Genomic DNA, 21,186 nt, shown 5'->3' with positions numbered 1-21,186 from the left:
AGGCTGGTAAAATCCTGTCACGGCATGAGTCATAAAACAACTGAATAGATCGAGTCAAACCTACACGAAACACGGACCTTATTTAAAGTGTTTCTAAAATCCCCTATGGAACCATTACCCTGTTTTGACAGCTAGGTTTTATGGGTATTATGACACATCCACTGTGGGGCTCTCAAATTAAACTCTGTACCTCAAAGCCAGTTCCACTGCATTTTCATTGTTCCCCTCTAAATCAGGGACTGATTTAGACCTGGGACACCAGGTGGGTTATTCCCCTCTAATCAGGGACTGATTTAGACCTGGGACACCAGGTGGGTGATTCCCCTCTAATCAGGGACTGATTTAGACCTGGGACACCAGGTGGGTTATTCCCCCTCTAATCAGGGACTGATTTAGACCTGGGGACACCAGGTGGGTTATTCCCCTCTAATCAGGGACTGATTTAGACCGGGGACACCAGGTGGGTTATTCCCCCTCTAATCAGGGACTGATTTAGACCTGGGACACCAGGTGGGTTATTCCCCTCTAATCAGGGACTGATTTAGACCTGGGACACCAGGTGGGTTATTCCCCTCTAATCAGGGACTGATTTAGACCTGGGACACCAGGTGGGTTATTCCCCTCTAGTCAGGGACTGATTTAGACCTGGGACACCAGGTGGGTTATTCCCCCTCTAATCAGGGACTGGTTTAGACCTGGGACACCAGGTGAGTGATTCCCCTCTAATCAGGGACTGGTTTAGACCTGGGACACCAGGTGGGTTATTCCCCTCTAATCAGGGACTGATTTAGACCTGGGACACCAGGTGAGTGATTCCCCTCTAATCAGGGACTGGTTTAGACCTGGGGACAGCAGGTGGGTGATTCCCCTCTCTAATCAGGGACTGATTTAGACCTGGGGACACCAGGTGGGTTATTCCCCCTCTAATCAGGGACTGGTTTAGACCTGGGACACCAGGTGAGTGATTCCCCTCTAATCAGGGACTGGTTTAGACCTGGGACACCAGGTGGGTTATTCCCCTCTAATCAGGGACTGATTTAGACCTGGGACACCAGGTGAGTGATTCCCCTCTAATCAGGGACTGGTTTAGACCTGGGGACAGCAGGTGGGTGATTCCCCTCTCTAATCAGGGACTGATTTAGACCTGGGGACACCAGGTGGGTTATTCCCCCTCTAATCAGGGACTGATTTAGACCTGGGACACCAGGTGGGTGATTCCCCTCTAATCAGGGCCTGATTTAGACCTGGGGACACCAGGTGGGTGATTCCCCTCTCTAATCAGGGCCTGATTTAGACCTGGGGACAGCAGGTGGGGCCCAATTTAATGATCAGGTAAGAACAGAAAACCAGCAGGCTCCGTCCCTCGTAGGGTCAGAGTTGAATACCCTTGACATGGATAGAAACACGTGTGACGCAGACAAAACAACCCTGGGCAACAAGTTCTAACAACGAGGGTCGTGTAAAAGGGGTGCAACAGCATACTGAACGCAGACAGAAATACAACCAATAGCAGCCGACATGATTCTTTACTCCAACACGTATGTTCTACACAGCATATTTTTATCTGACCTTTTCCAGACCCTGACTTCACAGCGTGGAAAACCAGGGCTGGCTCCCAAAATAGTGCACTGCTTTTGACCAGGGCCCATAGGACCTTCCCTGTAGCTCAGTTGGTAGAGCATGGGTCGTGGGTTCGATTCCCACGGGGGGGCCAGCACAGAAAGAAAAAAAAAAAGTATGAAATTTATGTATTCACTACTGTAAGTCGCTCTGGATAAGAGCGTCTGCTAAAATGACTAAAATGTAAAAAAATGTAATGGAATAGGGGGGCTATTTGGAATGCAGACAGGAACATTATCAACAGAGAAGAGGTCACTCAGATAAACATTTTAAAAAGCGTTACATTTCATTTTAAGGCTGGTAGCGTTTCATTCAGCTTGGTTCACCTGCAAGGCTTGCTACAGAATGATTTTACAGCATAAGTGGAAAAACAAGGCATATTGTGGAGGTTTAACATTCTTGGAACGGTTTACGTCCAAAATGGCGCCCTATTCCCTACATAGGGCACTACTTTTGAGTTCATGGGGACATAGACACTACTTTAAAATGTCTAAAAAACACTGACGGTTTTATAATTTGGTTAGACAAAGAATTTATGTTAAAAAAAAAAAGGCACAATGGTTTCTAGTTTCTGTCACGAGACAGGATAGCTTGACATTTTAATAGAACATACATTTTACCACTAAACTAGATTTAGATATATTTCATAATTGTGTGAATGAGGATTCAGACATTTTGATTCTTGGCTGTCTTCTACTCTACGTCATTCAACTACAGTGCAAAATGTTTTAAAGTGATTTTAACCACAGTTTGGGTTGCACAATGAAGACCGAGGCACAGAAATACATGATTCCCTTTTGCTGTTTTAGACTGTAATAATAAACCTGGTCCTAAACAAGGTGTAGGATGCATCCCAAACACCACCCTATTCCCTATGTAGTGCACTACTTTTGACCAGGATAGTGCACTACATAGAGAGAATAGGGTGCTGTTAGGGATGCAACCAGTTCAGTTCTCTCCCAGGTGAGCTCTAGAAGCTCAGCGAATAGATCATGTTTGGAATGTGTGGGGTGGTGGGGAACGGGGGGGAGACCTGGGGTAGACGGGGGAACGGGAGGGAGACCTGGGGTAGACGGGGGAACGGGGGGGAGACCTGGGGTAGACGGGGAACGGGGGGGAGACCTGGGGTAGACGGGGGACCTGGGGTAGACGGGGAACGGGAGGGGGACCTGGGGTAGACGGGGGAACGGGAGGGGGACCTGGGGTAGACGGGGGAACGGGAGGGAGACCTGGGGTAGACGGGGGAACGGGGGGGGGACCTGGGGTAGACGGACAGTGATGGAGAATTGATTCAGTAGCAAGTCTTCGGAGGTTGGGAGTCCACGAAGGCAGGGTTGTAGGCAGGCTGAGCAGAGAGGAAGTCAGGCTGGACGGGAGGCGCGCCAGCCTGGGCCGGGTAGGCTGGTTGCTGGGCTGGGTAGCCGGGATGCTGGGCTGGGTAGCTGGGCTGAGCTGGAGGCTGGAAGGGGTATGATGGCTGTCCTGGACTGAACCCAGCCTGACTATAAGGCACTGGGATAGCAGGCGGATAGGCTGGACCTGAGAGAGAGAGGACATTACCACACCAGAGGCACACAGAGAGAACAAACCAGACAGAGGTGGGTTTTTTGGGCAACTAGTCACAAGGTGGAACTAGAATGCTTCGACAGCAACCTAGAGAGATACCCTCCTATAGGTTAACTCCAACCCTGTTCCTGGAGAGATGCCCTCCTATAGGTTAACTCCAACCCTGTTCCTGGAGAGCTACCCTCCTATAGGTTAACTCCAGCCCTGTTCCTGGAGAGATACCCTCCTATAGGTTAACTCCAGCCCTGTTCCTGGAGAGATGCCCTCCTATAGGTTAACTCCAACCCTGTTCCTGGAGAGATGCCCTCCTATAGGTTAACTCCAACCCTGTTCCTAGAGAGATACCCTCCTATAGGTTAACTCCAACCCTGTTCCTGGAGGTTTTAACTCCAACCCTGTTCCTGGAGAGAGACCCTCCTGGAGGTTTACACTCCGACCCTGTTCCTGGAGAGATACCCTCCTATAGGTTAACTCCAACCCTGTTCCTGGAGGTTTTAACTCCAACCCTGTTCCTGGAGAGAGACCCTCCTGGAGGTTAACTCCAACCCTGTTCCTGGAGAGATACCCTCCTATAGGTCAACTCCAACCCTGTTCCTGGAGAGCTACCCTCCTATAGGTTAACTCCAACCCTGTTCCTGGAGAGATGCCCTCCTATAGGTTAACTACAACCCTGTTCCTGGAGAACTACCCTCCTATAGGTTAACTCCAACCCTGTTCCTGGAGAGATGCCCTCCTATAGGTTAACTCCAACCCTGTTCCTGGAGAGATGCCCTCCTATAGGTTAACTCCAACCCTGTTCCTGGAGAGCTACCCTCCTATAGGTTAACTCCAACCCTGTTCCTGGAGAGATACCCTCCTATAGGTTAACTCCAACCCTGTTCCTGGAGAGCTACCCTCTAGGAGGGAACAGGGTTGGAGTTAAAACCTCCAGGAGGGTATCTCTCCAGGAACAGGGTCGGAGTTAAAACCTCCAGGAGGGGTATCTCTCCAGGAACAGGGTCGGAGTTAAAACCTCCAGGAGGGGTATCTCTCCAGGAACAGGGTCGGAGTTAAAACCTCCAGGAGGGGTATCTCTCCAGGAACAGGGTCGGAGTTAAAACCTCCAGGAGGGCTATCTCTCCAGGAACAGGGTTGGAGTTAACCTATAGGAGGGCTATCTCTCCAGGAACAGGGCTGGAGTTAACCTATAGGAGGGTATCTCTCCAGGAACAGGGTTGGAGTTAACCTATAGGAGGGCATCTCTCCAGGAACAGGGTTGGAGTTAACCTATAGGAGGGCATCTCTCCAGGAACAGGGTTGGAGTTAACCTATAGGAGGGTATCTCTCCAGGAACAGGGTCGGAGTTAAAACCTCCAGGAGGGTCTCTCTCCAGGAACAGGGTCGGAGTTAAAACCTCCAGGAGGGGTATCTCTCCAGGAACAGGGTCGGAGTTAAAACCTCCAGGAGGGGTATCTCTCCAGGAACAGGGTCGGAGTTAAAACCTCCAGGAGGGGTATCTCTCCAGGAACAGGGTCGGAGTTAAAACCTCCAGGAGGGGTATCTCTCCAGGAACAGGGTCGGAGTTAAAACCTCCAGGAGGGGTATCTCTCCAGGAACAGGGTCGGAGTTAAAACCTCCAGGAGGGGTATCTCTCCAGGAACAGGGTCGGAGTTAAAACCTCCAGGAGGGGTATCTCTCCAGGAACAGGGTCGGAGTTAAAACCTCCAGGAGGGGTATCTCTCCAGGAACAGGGTCGGAGTTAAAACCTCCAGGAGGGGTATCTCTCCAGGAACAGGGTCGGAGTTAAAACCTCCAGGAGGGGTATCTCTCCAGGAACAGGGTCGGAGTTAAAACCTCCAGGAGGGGTATCTCTCCAGGAACAGGGTCGGAGTTAAAACCTCCAGGAGGGGTATCTCTCCAGGAACAGGGTCGGAGTTAAAACCTCCAGGAGGGGTATCTCTCCAGGAACAGGGTCGGAGTTAAAACCTCCAGGAGGGGTATCTCTCCAGGAACAGGGTCGGAGTTAAAACCTCCAGGAGGGGTATCTCTCCAGGAACAGGGTCGGAGTTAAAACCTCCAGGAGGGGTATCTCTCCAGGAACAGGGTCGGAGTTAAAACCTCCAGGAGGGGTATCTCTCCAGGAACAGGGTCGGAGTTAAAACCTCCAGGAGGGGTATCTCTCCAGGAACAGGGTCGGAGTTAAAACCTCCAGGAGGGGTATCTCTCCAGGAACAGGGTCGGAGTTAAAACCTCCAGGAGGGGTATCTCTCCAGGAACAGGGTCGGAGTTAAAACCTCCAGGAGGGGTATCTCTCCAGGAACAGGGTCGGAGTTAAAACCTCCAGGAGGGGTATCTCTCCAGGAACAGGGTCGGAGTTAAAACCTCCAGGAGGGGTATCTCTCCAGGAACAGGGTCGGAGTTAAAACCTCCAGGAGGGGTATCTCTCCAGGAACAGTTAAAACCTCCAGGAGGGGTATCTCTCCAGGAACAGGGTCGGAGTTAAAACCTCCAGGAGGGGTATCTCTCCAGGAACAGGGTCGGAGTTAAAACCTCCAGGAGGGGTATCTCTCCAGGAACAGGGTCGGAGTTAAAACCTCCAGGAGGGGTATCTCTCCAGGAACAGGGTCGGAGTTAAAACCTCCAGGAGGGGTATCTCTCCAGGAACAGGGCTGGAGTTAAAACCTCCAGGAGGGGTATCTCTCCAGGAACAGGGTCGGAGTTAAAACCTCCAGGAGGGGTATCTCTCCAGGAACAGGGTCGGAGTTAAAACCTCCAGGAGGGGTATCTCTCCAGGAACAGGGTCGGAGTTAAAACCTCCAGGAGGGGTATCTCTCCAGGAACAGGGTCGGAGTTAAAACCTCCAGGAGGGGTATCTCTCCAGGAACAGGGTCGGAGTTAAAACCTCCAGGAGGGGTATCTCTCCAGGAACAGGGTCGGAGTTAAAACCTCCAGGAGGGGTATCTCTCCAGGAACAGGGTCGGAGTTAAAACCTCCAGGAGGGGTATCTCTCCAGGAACAGGGTCGGAGTTAAAACCTCCAGGAGGGGTATCTCTCCAGGAACAGGGTCGGAGTTAAAACCTCCAGGAGGGGTATCTCTCCAGGAACAGGGCTGGAGTTAAAACCTCCAGGAGGGGTATCTCTCCAGGAACAGGGTTCTGATAAAAGGGGTGCCATTACATCATCACCTGTATGTCAATGACACTTACCAGACTCTTGGTAGGGAGGGGGTGGTCCTGGCTGGAAGGGCTGTCCCTGGTTACCCGGTGCTGTGGGCATGGGCTGCCCTCCTCCGTAGCCGGGTTGAGGCTGAGCCCCATACCCAGGCTGGACGGGTACGGGCTGGTAGGCTGGGTACTGGGGGCCACCCTGGTAGATCTGGACGGGCTGCTGGGGTTGCTGGGTGAACTGGGTGTTCACCACTGTGGTGTGAGAGGTCGTGGCTATCACCGCTGTATGGAACGAGGCAGACAATAAATCAAGAGGGTTAGTTCACGCAGCTCTTTATTAAAAAAAAGCATTGTTGTGGTGAAGATAGAACCTAGTGAAGCAGTTGTTTTAAAGAGCTCTAGTGTCTGTTTCTATTACCCACAGCATAAAACCACAGCATAAAACCACAGCATAAAACATGTAGGTGGAAGCAGAGAGCTGTGCTGAGAGACAGGCCAGAAATGATGCCTGATGATCAGAACAGGAAGTGGGAAGCTCCAGTCAGCTCAGTACGGAGGTTATCTGCCATAAAGCTTCCATTATGTCCAAAATGTATTTTAATAATAATATCAATATTGGAATGTTAGCTTTCATACTTTTTTTATTTTTTATTTTTTTTAATTCTCAGCGCAGCTCAAGTAATTTCTCCGTCAAAACCATTCAATTGAAGAGGAATGCGTCGTAATTGTTGGGGGCTGTGCGCGCCACGTGGATGGGCTCAGAGCCATGTAGTTATGTCATGGGATGCTGGGATATCACATCTCAGTGTCTGTCCGTGGATTCTGATTAAGGCTTAAATGCCACTGGTTTAAAAAAAAAAAAACACACATTTTACAAGAAGAAGTGTTCATTTATTTATTTATTAAAAACGACCTGTTTAACATTGCCAGTTTCCAAATGTATTTAAGCTAATCTTACACCATCGGTCTACGAATGTTGAATCTTACAGTTATCAGCAATGCGCTCAAAATGTATGAATTCTTGTTTCATGTTAATTCCATGTGTCGAATTCCAAACAAGTTGTTTTTTATTTATCCCTGAACGAGAGGAAAGATGTCATGTTCCATTAAGGTTACAAACACTAGATTCCTTCTCCATTGTAACGAGGAAGTGGTTACATAATTGGGTGTTGCCTGAAATCAACCCTCATGTCCCAGCTCAGTGTGCCAAATAGCAAACTATTCCTTTATATACTGCACTGGCAGGTCAAAAGTAGTGAACTATATTAGGGAACCGTTTGGGATACACTATCTTTGGTTTGTTGGATTCCTCCCACCCATCTGGTCTGACCACTTCCTGTATGACAGGTGGCTCTGAAGGCTCCGCCCCCTGTGGTGGGTTGCTACGGAAAGTATGAGTCAGACTCACTGCCTGGAAGTTGATTCTTTAATTTAACAAAATATTTTTATTAAATGCCACTGTCTCAATCCACAAAAACAAGAGAAATTCTCATTCCAACAGCGCAGGTCAGCCGGATGATACCGGACTGGATTCTGTTCAGTCGGCACCAAAACCAGCCGGATGATACCGGACTGGATTCTGTTCAGTCGGCACCAAAACCAGCCGGATGATACCGGACTGGATTCTGTTCAGTCGGCACCAAAACGAGACAACTTTTCAAACATGCGTGAAACATGGAAGATTCATCCAATAAGAAACGTGTTAGGGGGAAGTAGAATACTCCCACGTCGTGACTACGTGTTAGGGGGAAGTAGAATACTCCCACGTCGTGACTACGTGTTAGGGGGAAGTAGAATACTCCCACGTCTTGACTACGTGTTAGGGGGAAGTAGAATACTCCCACGTCTTGACTACGTGTTAGGGGGAAGTAGAATACTCCCACGTCTTGACTACGTGTTAGGGGAAGTAGAATACTCCCACGTCTTGACTACGTGTTAGGGGAAGTAGAATACTCCCACGTCTTGACTACGTGTTAGGGGGAAGTAGAATACTCCCACGTCTTGACTACGTGTTAGGGGGAAGTAGAATACTCCCACGTCTTGACTACGTGTTAGGGGGAAGTAGAATACTCCCACGTCTTGACTACGTGTTAGGGGGAAGTAGAATACTCCCACGTCTTGACTACGTGTTAGGGGGAAGTAGAATACTCCCACGTCTTGACTACGCGTTAGGGGGAAGTACAATACTCCCACGTCTTGACTACTAATTTTAGTCTCATCTGACCAGAGTACCTTCTTCCATATGTTTGGGGAGTCTCCCACATGCTTTTTGGTGAACACCAAACGTGTTTGCTTATTTCTTTCTTTAAGCAATGGCTTTTTTCTGGCCACTCTTCCGTAAAGCCCAGCTCTGTGGAGTGTACGGCTTAAAGTGGTCCTATGGACAAATACTCCAATCTCCGCTGTGGAGCTTAGCAGCTCCTTCAGGGTTATCTTTGGTCTCTTTGTTGCCTCTCTGATTAATGCCCTCCTTGCCTGGTCCGTGAGTTTTGGTGGGCGGCCCTCTCTTGGCAGGTTTGTTGTGGTGCCATATTCTTTCCATTTTTTAATAATGGATTTAATGGTGCGCCGTTGGGATGTTCAAAGTTGTTCTGTTTTTATAACCCAACCCTGATCTGTACTTCTCCACAACTTTGTCCCTGACCTGTTTGGAGAGCTCCTTGGTCTTCATGGTGCCGCTTGCTTGGTGGTGTTGCAGACTCTGGGGCCTTTCAGAACAGGTGTGTATATACTGAGATCAGGTGACACTTAGATTGCACACAGGTGGACTTTATATAACTAATTATGTGACTTCCGAAGGTAATTGGTTGCACCAGATCTTATTTAGGGGCTTCATAGCAAAAGGGGGTGAATACATATGCACGCACCACTTTTCAGTTATTTATTAAAGTTATATTTTTCATTTCACTCCACCAATTTGGACTATTTTGTGTATGTCCATTATATGAAAATTTAAATTACAGGTTGTAATGCAACAAAATAGTAAATACTTTTGCAAGGCACTGTATGTCTGGGCTTCCGGCACATTGGAGTAAACATGTTGTGATCAAAGGAGACTTACGTCTGGGCTTCCTGCACATGTTGTACAAGCAGCAGCAGGGACACACGCAGCAAGAGATGAAAATGATCACGAAGGTGACAGGTATTGCTATGAACGGCCAGATGGTGAACGTGCTACTGCTACTGCTGCTGCTACTGCTACTGGAATAGAGAAAACACAACAAATCAGAGAGAGAGAGAGACATTTATTTCTGAACTGACAAAGCCAGATCATTTAAAAAAAAAATGTTTTAAAAAAATACTTCTGTAATTGTACTGTTGCATAAAGCATTGCATCATATAGATATTGCATGTTAGCCCTGTGCAGCCAAAAATATACAGAAGGGGGTAATACTATAAAGCAGGATCAAGGAATTGACCAGCTAACTTATCTAAATAATCTGAAATAGCGTTTTTTTTTATTGTAAAACAATTTTTTTTAGAAAGATAAATCTTGAAATGGGTTTAATTGATTCCACAACAACAAAAACATTTAGCTTTCTAAATGAATCAGACAAATCAACGTATTACTGCTTGTTTATCAAAGTTAGCTGGCTAATTCATTGATCCTGTTTTATTTACCCCTCCATTTTTAAGTTGTGTTGATGCTGCAACTCCTGTGAGGTTGATTTGGGGGGGTTGAGAGAGCCTGTTCGTGTATTATAAGGACGGATGCTTGTGCAAAGTTTCATTTCGCTGATCTGAAAAGAGCTTGGTTTGAAAGAGGAAGAGGAAGTGAGGGGGGGGGGGCTGTAGTTGACATCTTCGTGACAGAAGGTGTTGGTGGCTCGGCTGAGGGTTTCAGCCTTAGTGCAATAAAGAGATGTTTTTCAAGTCTCAGGCCAGGTTTGTAATAATCACACAATAAGCCTCAGTACACTGAACCACATGGTCAGTGGTTTAATCTTTGAGTCTGTCTCAAATGGCTCCCTATTCCTATCGGAAAGTATTCAGACCCCTTGACTTTTTCTACATTTTGTTAAGTTACAACCTTATTTCTAAAATGGATTACATTTTAAAAAATCCAAATGAATCTACACACAATACCCCATAATGACAAAAAAAATACCTTATTTACATAAGTATTCAGACCCTTTGCTATAAGAAATTGAGCTCAGGTGCATCCTGTTTCCATTGATCATCCTTGAGATGTTTCTACAACTTGATTGGAGTCCACCTGTGGTAAATTCAATTGATTGGACATGATTTGGAAAGGCACACACCTGTCTATATAAGGTCCCACAGTTGACAGTACATGTCAGAGCAACAACCAAGTCATGAGGTCGAAGGAATTGTCCGTAGAGCTCTGAGACAGGATTGTGTCGAGGTACAGATCTGGGGAAGGGTACCAAAACATTTCTGAAGCACTGAAGGTCCCCAAGAACACAGTGGCCTCCATCATTCTTAAATGGAAGAAGTTTGGAACCACAGCATCATGCTGTGGGGATGTTATTCAGCGGCAGGGACTGGGAGACTAGTCAGGATCAAGGGAAAGATAAACGGAGCAAAGTACAGAGATCCTTGATGAAAACCTGCTCCAGAGCACTCAGGACCTCAGACTGGGGTGAAGGTTCACCTTCCAACAGGACAACGACCCTAAGCACACAGCCAAGACAACGCAGGAGTGGCTTCGGGACAAGTCTCTGAATGTCCTTGGGTGGCTCAGCCAGAGCCCGGACTTGAACCCGATTGAACATCTCTAGAGAGACTTGTGCAGCGACGCTCCCCATCCAACCTGACAGAGGTTGAGAGGATCTGCAGAGAAGAATGGGAGAAACTCCCCAAATACAGGTGTGCCAAGCTTGTAGCGTCATACCCAAGAAGACTCGAGGCTGTAATCGCTGCCAAAGGTGCTTCAACAAATTACCGATTAAAGGGTCTGAATTAGAAGTCGACCGATTATGATTTTTCAACGCCGATACAGATTATTGGAGGACCAAAAAAGCCGATACCGATTAATCAGACGATATATATATATGTGCGTAATAATGACAATTACAACAATACTGAATTAACAATGAACACTTATTTTAACTTAATATAATACATAAATAAAATCTATTTAGTCTCAAATAAATAATGAAACATGTTCAATTTAGTTTAAATAATACAAAAACGCAAAAATGCAATATGTGCCATGTGAACAAGCTAACGTTTAAGTTCCTTGCTCAGAACATGAGAACATATGAAAGCTGGTGGTTCCTTTTAACATGAGTCTTCAATATTCCCAGGTAAGAAGTTTTAGGTTGTAGTTATTATAGGAATTATAGGACTATTTCTCTCTATACGATTTGTATTTCATATACCGTTGACTATTGGATGTTCTTATAGGTACTATAGTATTGCCAGCTTAATCTCGGGAGTTGATAGGCCTGAAGTCATAAACAGCGCTGTGGATCAAGCATTGCTAAGAGCTGCTGGCAAACGCAGGAAAGTGCTGTTTGAATGAATGCTTACGAGCCTGCTGCTGCCTACCAACGCTCAGACTGCTCTATCAAATATCAAATCATAGACTTAATTATAATAAACACACAGAAATAGAAGCCTTAGGTCATTAATATGGTAAAATCCGGAAACTATAATTTAGAAAACAAAACGTTAATTCTTTCAGTGAAATATGGAACCGTTCCATATTTTATCGAACGGGTGGCAACACTAAGTCTAAATATTGCTGTTACATTGCACAACCTTCAAGGTTATGTCATAATTATGTAAAATTCTGGCAAATTAATTAGTCTTTGTTAGGAAGAAATGGTCTTCACACAGTTTGCAACGAGCCAGGCGGCCCAAACTGCTGCATATACCCTGACTCTGCTTACACTGAAAGCAAGAGAAGTGACACCATTTCCCTAGTTAATATTTCCTGCTAACATTAAAATAAATTAACTAAATATGCAGGTTTAAAAATATATATTTGTGTATTGATTTTAAGAAAGGCATTGATGTTTATGGTTAGGTACATTTGTGCAACAATTGTACTTTTTTCGCGGAATGCGCTTTTGTTAAATCATCACCCGTTTGGCCAAGTTGAAGTAGGCTGTGATTCGATGATAAATTAACAGGCACCGCATTGATTATATGCAACGCAGGACAAGCTAGTTAACCTAGTAATATCATCAACCATGTGTAGTTAATTCATGACGATGTTAAGATTGATTTTTATATTTTTTATAAGATAAGTTTAATGCTAGCTAGCAACTTACGCGAGTGCATCAAGGAGCCAAGGTAACAGGTGGTCAGCCTGCCACGCGGTCTCCTCGTGGATTGCAAAGTAATCGGCGTCCAAAAATGACGATATACCGATTTGTCATGAAAACTTGAAATCAGCTCTGATTTAATCGGTCGACCTCTAGTCTGAATACTTATGTAAATGTGATATTTCATTTTTAATACATTTGCAAAAATGTCTAAAAACCTGTTTTTGCTTTGTCATTATGGGGTATTGCGATGTCATTATGGGGTATTATGGGGTATTGTGATGTCATTATGGGGTATTGCGATGTCATTATGGGGTATTGCGATGTCATTATGGGGTATTGCGATGTCATTATGGGGTATTGCGATGTCATTATGGGGTATTGCGATGTCATTATGGGGTATTATGGGGTATTGTGATGTCATTATGGGGTATTGCGATGTCATTATGGGGTATTGCGATGTCATTATGGGGTATTGCGATGTCATTATGGGGTATTGCGATGTCATTATGGGGTATTGCGATGTCATTATGGGGTATTGCGATGTCATTATGGGGTATTGCGATGTCATTATGGGGTATTGTGTGTAGATTGAGGGGGAAAAAAACTATTCAATAAACTTTAGAATAAAACGTAACAAAATGTCAAGGGGTCTGAATACTTTCCAAATGCACTACTTTAGACCAGGGCCCTATTCCCTATACAGTGCACTACTTTAGACTAGGGCCCCAATGGGGCATAGGGTACCATTTGATTAGGACATAGCCATAGTTTTTGTCCTCCTACCTTAAATAACAGCTGTCCTGTTCCAACTTCCTCTGTCCGTAGACATTGCTGCAGCAGTATCTATTGTCACACGTTCCACAGCACCCCACATATGCACCGCAGTACTGCTTGTAATGGTATTGGCTCTTGGCATCTACGTAGCCCTCACAGTCATCAGCTGGGTAGAAAGGAGGAAGACATCATTGGTTTGAGTTGGGACAAAGTTTGGGAGAAAAAACATGGTATAGTCTGACTTGAAAAGACAACAGCAATAACATTGACAGGTATACAACAAAACACAACAGAGTTAATGAGGAAGTTTGATTAAGCTGACCCACAGTGCACCTGGCTATGGCCCACGACATTAACAGGCAAAAGCAGTGAAGGAGGAGCGCTCTTCTCAAAATCAACAGTTCTCTGCCCCCCCCCCCCCCGCTCGGTCATGTTGTCAAGAAAGTAGCATGGAGCATAGATCTATTTTCATTAAATATGTGTTTTTATCCAAAGCAATCCCTTTAGCATGTGAAAACACAGAATCCTACTCATTACTCCATGTGCTTAACCTGCATAAAAGAAAATTGGAGCTGCCGTCGGCCAGAGCGGGGCACCTGGCTCACGCCCAGTTCCAAAATGAATTAAATAACTTTTCACCGGTGCAAACTCCTCCCACACGGGGCAACCCAGACAGATAATCAAACCCCCTCAGTTTTTTTAACCCTTATTTTACCAGGTAAGTTGATTCAACACATTCTCATTTACAGCAACGACCTGGGGAATAGTTACAGAGGAGAGGAGATGAATAAGCCGATTGGAAGCTGAAGATGATTAAGTGGCCGTTTTTTCCCCTAGGGGGGGAAAAAAAAATTGCTCCGACCGGTAAAATCGTTTTGAATGGTCATCCAAGTCGGCCACTCAGCATCTTCCTATAACTCCGGTTTAACGGCCTGAAGATCACTTGCTCATGATTTGGCCTCTTTTCTCTCTCCCCGAGCTCACAGTTGACGTGAAAACACCACAATTCCACTTCTGTGTTCGACATCGCCAAAACAACTGCTATGCAGATGTTGACTAAAGCGAATCTGATTGAATTGGCCACTTAGAAAGTTTGGAGATTATCTGAAGCCTAAAACAAGGTGGATGTCCATGCAGCTACTAGAAGATAACGTAAAGTCATGAGATGGCAGGCCTGCCAGACAAGACATCCTTGATTGCTTCCTCAAGATCTGGTTTATCTAATTACAGTAAATAGGATGTGACTGAACTCTCACAATCAGGCGCAGAGCAAATTATAAATGGATCTCTCTCTGGCTAAATGCCCTCAAAATATTGTGACATGGAACCAGACACTTTATTTTTTTAATTTATTTTTTTAACTTGAGCTAGTTTTACAACTAAGTTAACGGCAAACACATATTGCATGTTTATAACGTGAATCCACTCAGAAATACACAGGTCTAGTTCGTAAACCCAGTAACTACGGAGGAAGTGGATATTGCGAAAGAAAGAAATGTTTAATTAAAGTTAAATTAGTTAGATAATATACTACATAACGACGTTACGTCCATGTTTGACAGTGACAGAACGTAACCCTTTTCTCTATACCAATAATGTATTTAAAACCCTCTTAATAAAGTGTTAAGGCAAAGTCATATGAAACAGTCATAAAAAAAAATATGTAGTTATGAACTAGGTTTAGCAGCATGTTTGCCAGACTCGCCCCCTTACCTCAACCGAAAATGAAAGATGTACTTTCACATCGCTAGCTAACTGTTAATTAAACATCTAACGTTAGCTAGCTTTTTGGGGAGGAAAAAAAACTCTTAGCTACAATGTCACAAACTGATAAGGACAATATTTGTTAATGATTGATTTCCAATTGACAAACTCACCGGTCACGAAGGGGATTATAGTCCCACATAAGAGGAGCATAACAACGCACAGATTCTCCGCCATGGTTTTGTGTCCTCAGAGATGCTACTAACTAGCACAACCGCCTGTCCCAGTCCGGAATACTGGCGGTTCTTCTTCCATGGTGTTATGGCGGTCCGCAAACAACGTTAAAGGTGCATGTCGCCACCTACTGGATGGATGGGTGGATGGGGAGGGGAACTGACAAACCAACACAAAATAATAAGGATTAGGTCAGGACCTCTTCATTCTGTATTATTCCCTGTAACATTTCGGCTGTAAAATCCTGGAGATCCAGAAAAACAGTTTACCGCCTTCACAATGATGTCTAGATTTTTTAAACGTTTTATTAGTTTGACTAGTGTAATTCATCACTTTTGCTTATAAACGCAACAAAGTCCACCTTCTTCACAGTTAGTATGTCGGGATCCTTCTCCTGCATGGGATTCACCGCAGGCTGTGGGACATCCACTACCATTCAGTGGCATTTATTCGTGGATGCCAAGGGGGAAGCCAGGCTTCCCCCAAAACATTTTTTTTTAAGAAAAAAACATACCAAATAATTTCTTTCCTCTCTGTGTTTCATACATTCAGCCTCTTGCAAATTGAAGGAAATGTATCTCACCGGAGAAAGCATCCAAGCGAATGCCCCTCTGTCTCAGTATGCGTAGCGTATCTATCTGATGCTATCTGGTCAGAAAGAGTTTGACATTGTTGCCGCCTGTAGCATTGAATGCAAGGGAAGCCAATAAGCATTTTGCCTCCCTTGAATTTAAAAAAATGAAATAATAGCCAATCAGCATTGAGCTAAACTGTGTGAGCTCAGCTGTGAATGGTCCAGGCTCACCAAAAAAAAGTGTCAAGGGAAGCCAGTTTTGATTTGGCTTCAGACCAATCACATCACAAGCCAAACATCATTATTGACAGAAACAAATTGAATTGTTGCATCTCATTGTGTTGTTGTCCTCCAGTGGCTAGCTAGCTAACTAAAATCGGGCCTTTCCTAAATTAGCCATCGATGGAGATAGGGATTTGGACTTGTGGTTTTACTTAATTCTCCGTACTGGCCAATGATTATAAAGGTGATTCTGATCCAACCATATTTTCATACATTGTGCCCCTGGCCTATGTACAAAGGCTGTGAAGTATTTGTTGTTAATCATATCAGTAATGTTAGTTCCTCATATCAGAGCTGTAGTTCCGCCCAACGGTGAAGTGGAGCAGAGCATGCTGGGCGATCTCCAGCTGGAGAGAAGTCAAGCGAGAGAAAGTTCCAGACGTCCTTGTGTTTTCTCCAATTAGCTTTCATTGTGTTAGCCGAGGCCAGTGTGCATCCTTGTTGATACAACACACACACACACACACACACACACACACACACACACACACACACACACACACACACACACACACGTAACCGATGTGAAATGGCTAGTTAGTTAGCGGTGGTGCACGCTAATAGCGTTTCAATCAGTGACGTCACTCGCTCTGAGACTTGAAGTAGGGTTTCCCCTTGCGTTGCAAGAGCCGCGGCTTTTGATGGGTAACGATGCTTCGTGGGGTGTCAGTTGTTGATGTGTGCAAGGGTCCCTGGTTCGAGCCCAGGTTGGGGCGAAGAGAGGGACGGAACCTACACTGTTACACACACACACACACACACACTTTGGTTGAAGGAAGTTGCCAGACCACTAGGTGTCTCAGTCCATCCACACTACATACACTGTGTGGAGGCTGTTCCGTGCCTGTGCATCTTCAGCGTTATTAAACCACCTCAACTGGAATCCTACCTGTCTGTCGTCTGTGTCCTTACCAGCACACGGGAGAGAACACAGAACCGTAAAACCTAAACGAAAGAATATACAGTCCACCAAGTCCTCATTTACATTGGAGTGGATGGGAAGTTGGTATGCTAACGTTAACTAGCTGGCTTGGCGTATAGTTGCCCATGAAAGGAAGTTAGGCTAGCGTGCAAGTATTTTAACCAGGTAACCTAGGACAACAACCAGGTAACCTAGGACAACAAACAGGTTACTTAGGACAACAATCAGGTAACCTAGGACAACAAACAGGTTACTTAGGACAACAATCAGGTAACCTAGGACAACAAACAGGTTACTTAGGACAACAATCAGGTAACCTAGGACAACAAACAGGTTACTTAGGACAACAATCAGGTAACCTAGGACAACAATTAATTCAAAGTGTGGACTGTATGACAGAGTCATAGACCGTTTAGGCAACATGAAAGAGGAGGATGTCATTGGTGTTTCTCTACAAGGCAGAGTGAGTCAACATGTTTTTTCTACTTACTCACACACAACACACACAACACACAACACACACACACACACACACACACACAGAAATCAGTACCATGAACGGCCACATGATATTTAGCTGACATCGGATTGGACTAAATTGTTTAGGGTATCTTTCAGTTGTCACGGTATTAGACTATGCAGAGGTGATTAGAGGATGTTGAAATGGGACTGGAATAGTGGAGGCAGGGCCTGCTTTCTTTGTGTCTTACAGAAACTCTCCGTGGTACTAAATCAACAGTTGCTTGACCATGCTGTCGGTCATGTAACTGTTACATGAAATATGTTTTGTGGACTTCACCGGACAGATGTTCCTCTCTAAGGTTTTTGTGATGAAACAAAAGTGTGGGTTGAATTTATTCGTTCTTCTTATTGTCTTGGGCTTTAGACCTACATTTGAAGTCTTGAAGTTTACATACACTTAGGTTGGAGTCATTAAAACTCGTTTTTTCAACTTTATTCACGCCAAGAGAATTGCACAACGCTTCCGCCATTGCTTCCAAACTCTCGGGGCGCCCAACCACAGCCCGAGTGCTAGCTGCATCCCAATATGGCGACCGCAGGTAGCCATACTGGTTCGCTACATTGGGCTGCAGGTAGCCATACTGGTTCGCTATACTGGGCTGCAGGTAGCCATACTGGTTCGCTATATTGGGCTGCAGGTAGCCATACTGTTTCACTATATTGGGCTGCAGGTAGCCATACTGGTTCTCTATACTGGGCTGCAGCTACCCATACTGGTTCGCTATATTGGGCTGCAGGTAGCCATACTGGTTCGCTATATTGGGCTTCAGGTAGCCATACTGGTTCGCTATATTGGGCTGCAGGTAGCCATACTGGTTCACTATATTGGGCTGCAGGTAGCCATACTGGTTCGCTATACTGGGCTGCAGGTAGCCATACTGGTTCACTATATTGGGCTGCAGGTAGCCATACTGGTTCGCTATATTGGGCTGCAGGTACCCATACTGGTTCGCTATATTGGGCTGCAGGTAGCCATACTGGTTCGCTATACTGAGCTGCAAGTACCCATACTGGTTCGCTATATTGGGCTGCAGGTAGCCATACTGGTTCGCTATACTGGGCTGCAGGTAGCCATACTGGTTCTCTATATTGGGCTGCAGCTACCCATACTGGTTCGCTATATTGAGCTGCAGGTACGCCATACTGGTTCGCTATATTGGGCTGCAGGTAGCCATACTGGTTCTCTATATTGGGCTGCAGGTAGCCATACTGGTTCTCTATACTGGGCTGCAGCTACCCATACTGGTTCGCCATATTGGGCTGCAGGTAGCCATACTGGTTCACTATATTGGGCTGCAGGTAGCCATACTGGTTCTCTATACTGAGCTGCAGCTACCCATACTGGTTCGCTATATTGGGCTGCAGGTAGCCATACTGGTTCGCTATATTGGGCTGCAGGTAGCCATACTGGTTCACTATATTGGGCTGCAGGTAGCCATACTGGTTCACTATACTGGGCTGCAGGTACCAATACTGGTTCACTATATTGGGCTGCAGGTAGCCATACTGGTTCGCTATGTTGGGCTGCAGGTAGCCATACTGGTTCGCTATATTGGGCTGCAGGTAGCCATACTGGTTCGCTATATTGGGCTGCAGGTAGCCATACTGGTTCGCTATACTGGGCTGCAGGTAGCCATACTGGTTCGCTATATTGGGCTGCAGGTAGCCATACTGGTTCTCTATATTGGGCTGCAGCTACCCATACTGGTTCGCTATGTTGGGCTGCAGGTAGCCATACTGGTTCGCTATATTGGGCTGCAGGTAGCCATACTGGTTCGCTATATTGGGCTGCAGGTAGCCACACTGGTTCTCTATACTGGGCTGCAGCTACCCATACTGGTTCGCTATATTGGGCTGCAGGTAGCCATACTGGTTCGCTATACTGGGCTGCAGGTAGCCATACTGGTTCACTATATTGGGCTGCAGGTAGCCATACTGGTTCTCTATACTGGGCTGCAGGTACCCATACTGGTTTGCTATACTGGGCTGCAGGTAGCCATACTGGTTCGCTATATTGGGCTGCAGCTACCCACACTGGTTCGCTATATTGGGCTGCAGGTAGCCATACTGGTTCACTATATTGGGCTGCAGGTAGCCATACTGGTTCTCTATACTGGGCTGCAACTACCCATACTGGTCTGCTATATTGGGCTGCAGGTAGCCATACTGGTTCTCTATACTGGGCTGCAGCTACCCACACTGGTTCGCTATATTGGGCTGCAGGTAGCCATACTGGTTCACTATATTGGGCTGCAGGTAGCCATACTGGTTCACTATACTGGGCTGCAGGTACCAATACTGGTTCGCTATATTGGGCTGCAGGTAGCCATACTGGTTCACTATACTGGGCTGCAGGTACCAATACTGGTTCGCTATATTGGGCTGCAGGTAGCCATACTGGTTCGCTATATTGGGCTGCAGGTAGCCATACTGGTTCACTATATTGGGCTGCAGCTAGCCATACTGGTTCGCTATATTGGGCTGCAGGTAGCCATACTGGTTCACTATATTGGGCTGCAGGTAGCCATACTGGTTCGCTATACTGGGCTGCAGGTACCCATACTGGTTCGCTATATTGGGCTGCAGGTAGCCATACTGGTTCGCTATATTGGGCTGCAGGTAGCCATACTGGTTCGCTATATTGGGCTGCAGGTAGCCATACTGGTTCGCTATATTGGGCTGCAGGTAGCCATACTGGTTCGCTATATTGGGCTGCAGGTAGCCATACTGGTTCGCTATATTGGGCTGCAGGTAGCCATACTGGTTCGCTATACTGGGCTGCAGGTAGCCATACTGGTTCGCTATATTGGGCTGCAGGTAGCCATACTGGTTCGCTATATTGGGCTGCAGGTAGCCATACTGGTTCACTATATTGGGCTGCAGGTAGCCATACTGGTTCTCTATACTGAGCTGCAACTACCCATACTGGTTTGCTATATTGGGCTGCAGGTAGCCATACTGGTTCTCTATACTGGGCTGCAGCTACCCACACTGGTTCGCTATATTGGGCTGCAGGTAGCCATACTGGTTCGCTATATTGGGCTGCAGGTAGCCATACTGGTTCACTATACTGGGCTGCAGGTACCCATACTGGTTCGCTATATTGGGCTGCAGGTAGCCATACTGGTTCGCTATATTGGGCTGCAGGTAGCCATACTGGTTCGCTATGTTGGGCTGCAGGTAGCCATACTGGTTCGCTATATTGGGCTGCAGGTAGCCATACTGGTTCGCTATATTGGGCTGCAGGTAGCCATACTGGTTCGCTATACTGGGCTGCAGGTAGCCATACTGGTTCGCTATACTGGGCTGCAGGTACCCATACTGGTTCGCTATACTGGGCTGCAGGTACCCATACTGGTTCGCTATATTGGGCTGCAGGTACCCATACTGGTTCGCTATATTGGGCTGCAGGTAGCCATACTGGTTCGCTATATTGGGCTGCAGGTAGCCATACTGGTTAGCTGCATACTGGGTAGCTGCAGCCCAGTATACTTTTTTATTGGGCTGCAGGTAGCCATACTGGTTCGCTATACTGGGCTGCAGGTAGCCATACTGGTTCGCTATACTGGGCTGCAGCTACCCATACTGGTTCGCTATACTGGG

The 21,186-nt window shown here is 46.2% G+C and overlaps 1 protein-coding gene across 5 annotated transcripts; it reads right to left on the bottom strand.

The window, feature by feature from the left end:
* Positions 1-1,086: 1,086 nt before the first annotated feature.
* Positions 1,087-15,352, bottom strand: shisa10.1 (shisa family member 10, tandem duplicate 1). Of its 5 annotated transcripts, XR_001323609.2 has the most exons (6): positions 15,223-15,352; positions 13,355-13,511; positions 9,394-9,533; positions 6,372-6,614; positions 2,861-3,159; positions 1,087-2,683 (listed from the first exon to the last, which is right to left on the bottom strand). XR_001323609.2 is itself a non-coding variant. In XM_014168377.2 (5 exons), the coding sequence occupies exons 1-5, from the start codon at positions 15,284-15,286 to the stop codon at positions 2,912-2,914; spliced, it is 849 nt and encodes a 282-aa protein (XP_014023852.1). In that variant the 5' UTR covers positions 15,287-15,352; the 3' UTR covers positions 2,766-2,911. The 5 variants fall into 5 exon arrangements, 4 of the variants coding, with proteins under 4 accessions (XP_014023852.1, XP_014023854.2, XP_014023855.1 ...); XM_014168377.2 differs by lacking the exon at positions 1,087-2,683 and having other exon boundaries at positions 2,766-3,159; positions 9,394-9,530; XM_014168376.2 differs by lacking the exon at positions 1,087-2,683 and having other exon boundaries at positions 2,768-3,159.
* Positions 15,353-21,186: the final 5,834 nt, after the last annotated feature.

This window comes from Salmo salar, chromosome ssa22 (assembly GCF_905237065.1).
Source record: "Salmo salar chromosome ssa22, Ssal_v3.1, whole genome shotgun sequence".
Classification (NCBI taxonomy): Eukaryota; Metazoa; Chordata; class Actinopteri; order Salmoniformes; family Salmonidae; genus Salmo; species Salmo salar.
This window is presented reverse-complemented; position numbering and strand designations above follow the sequence as displayed.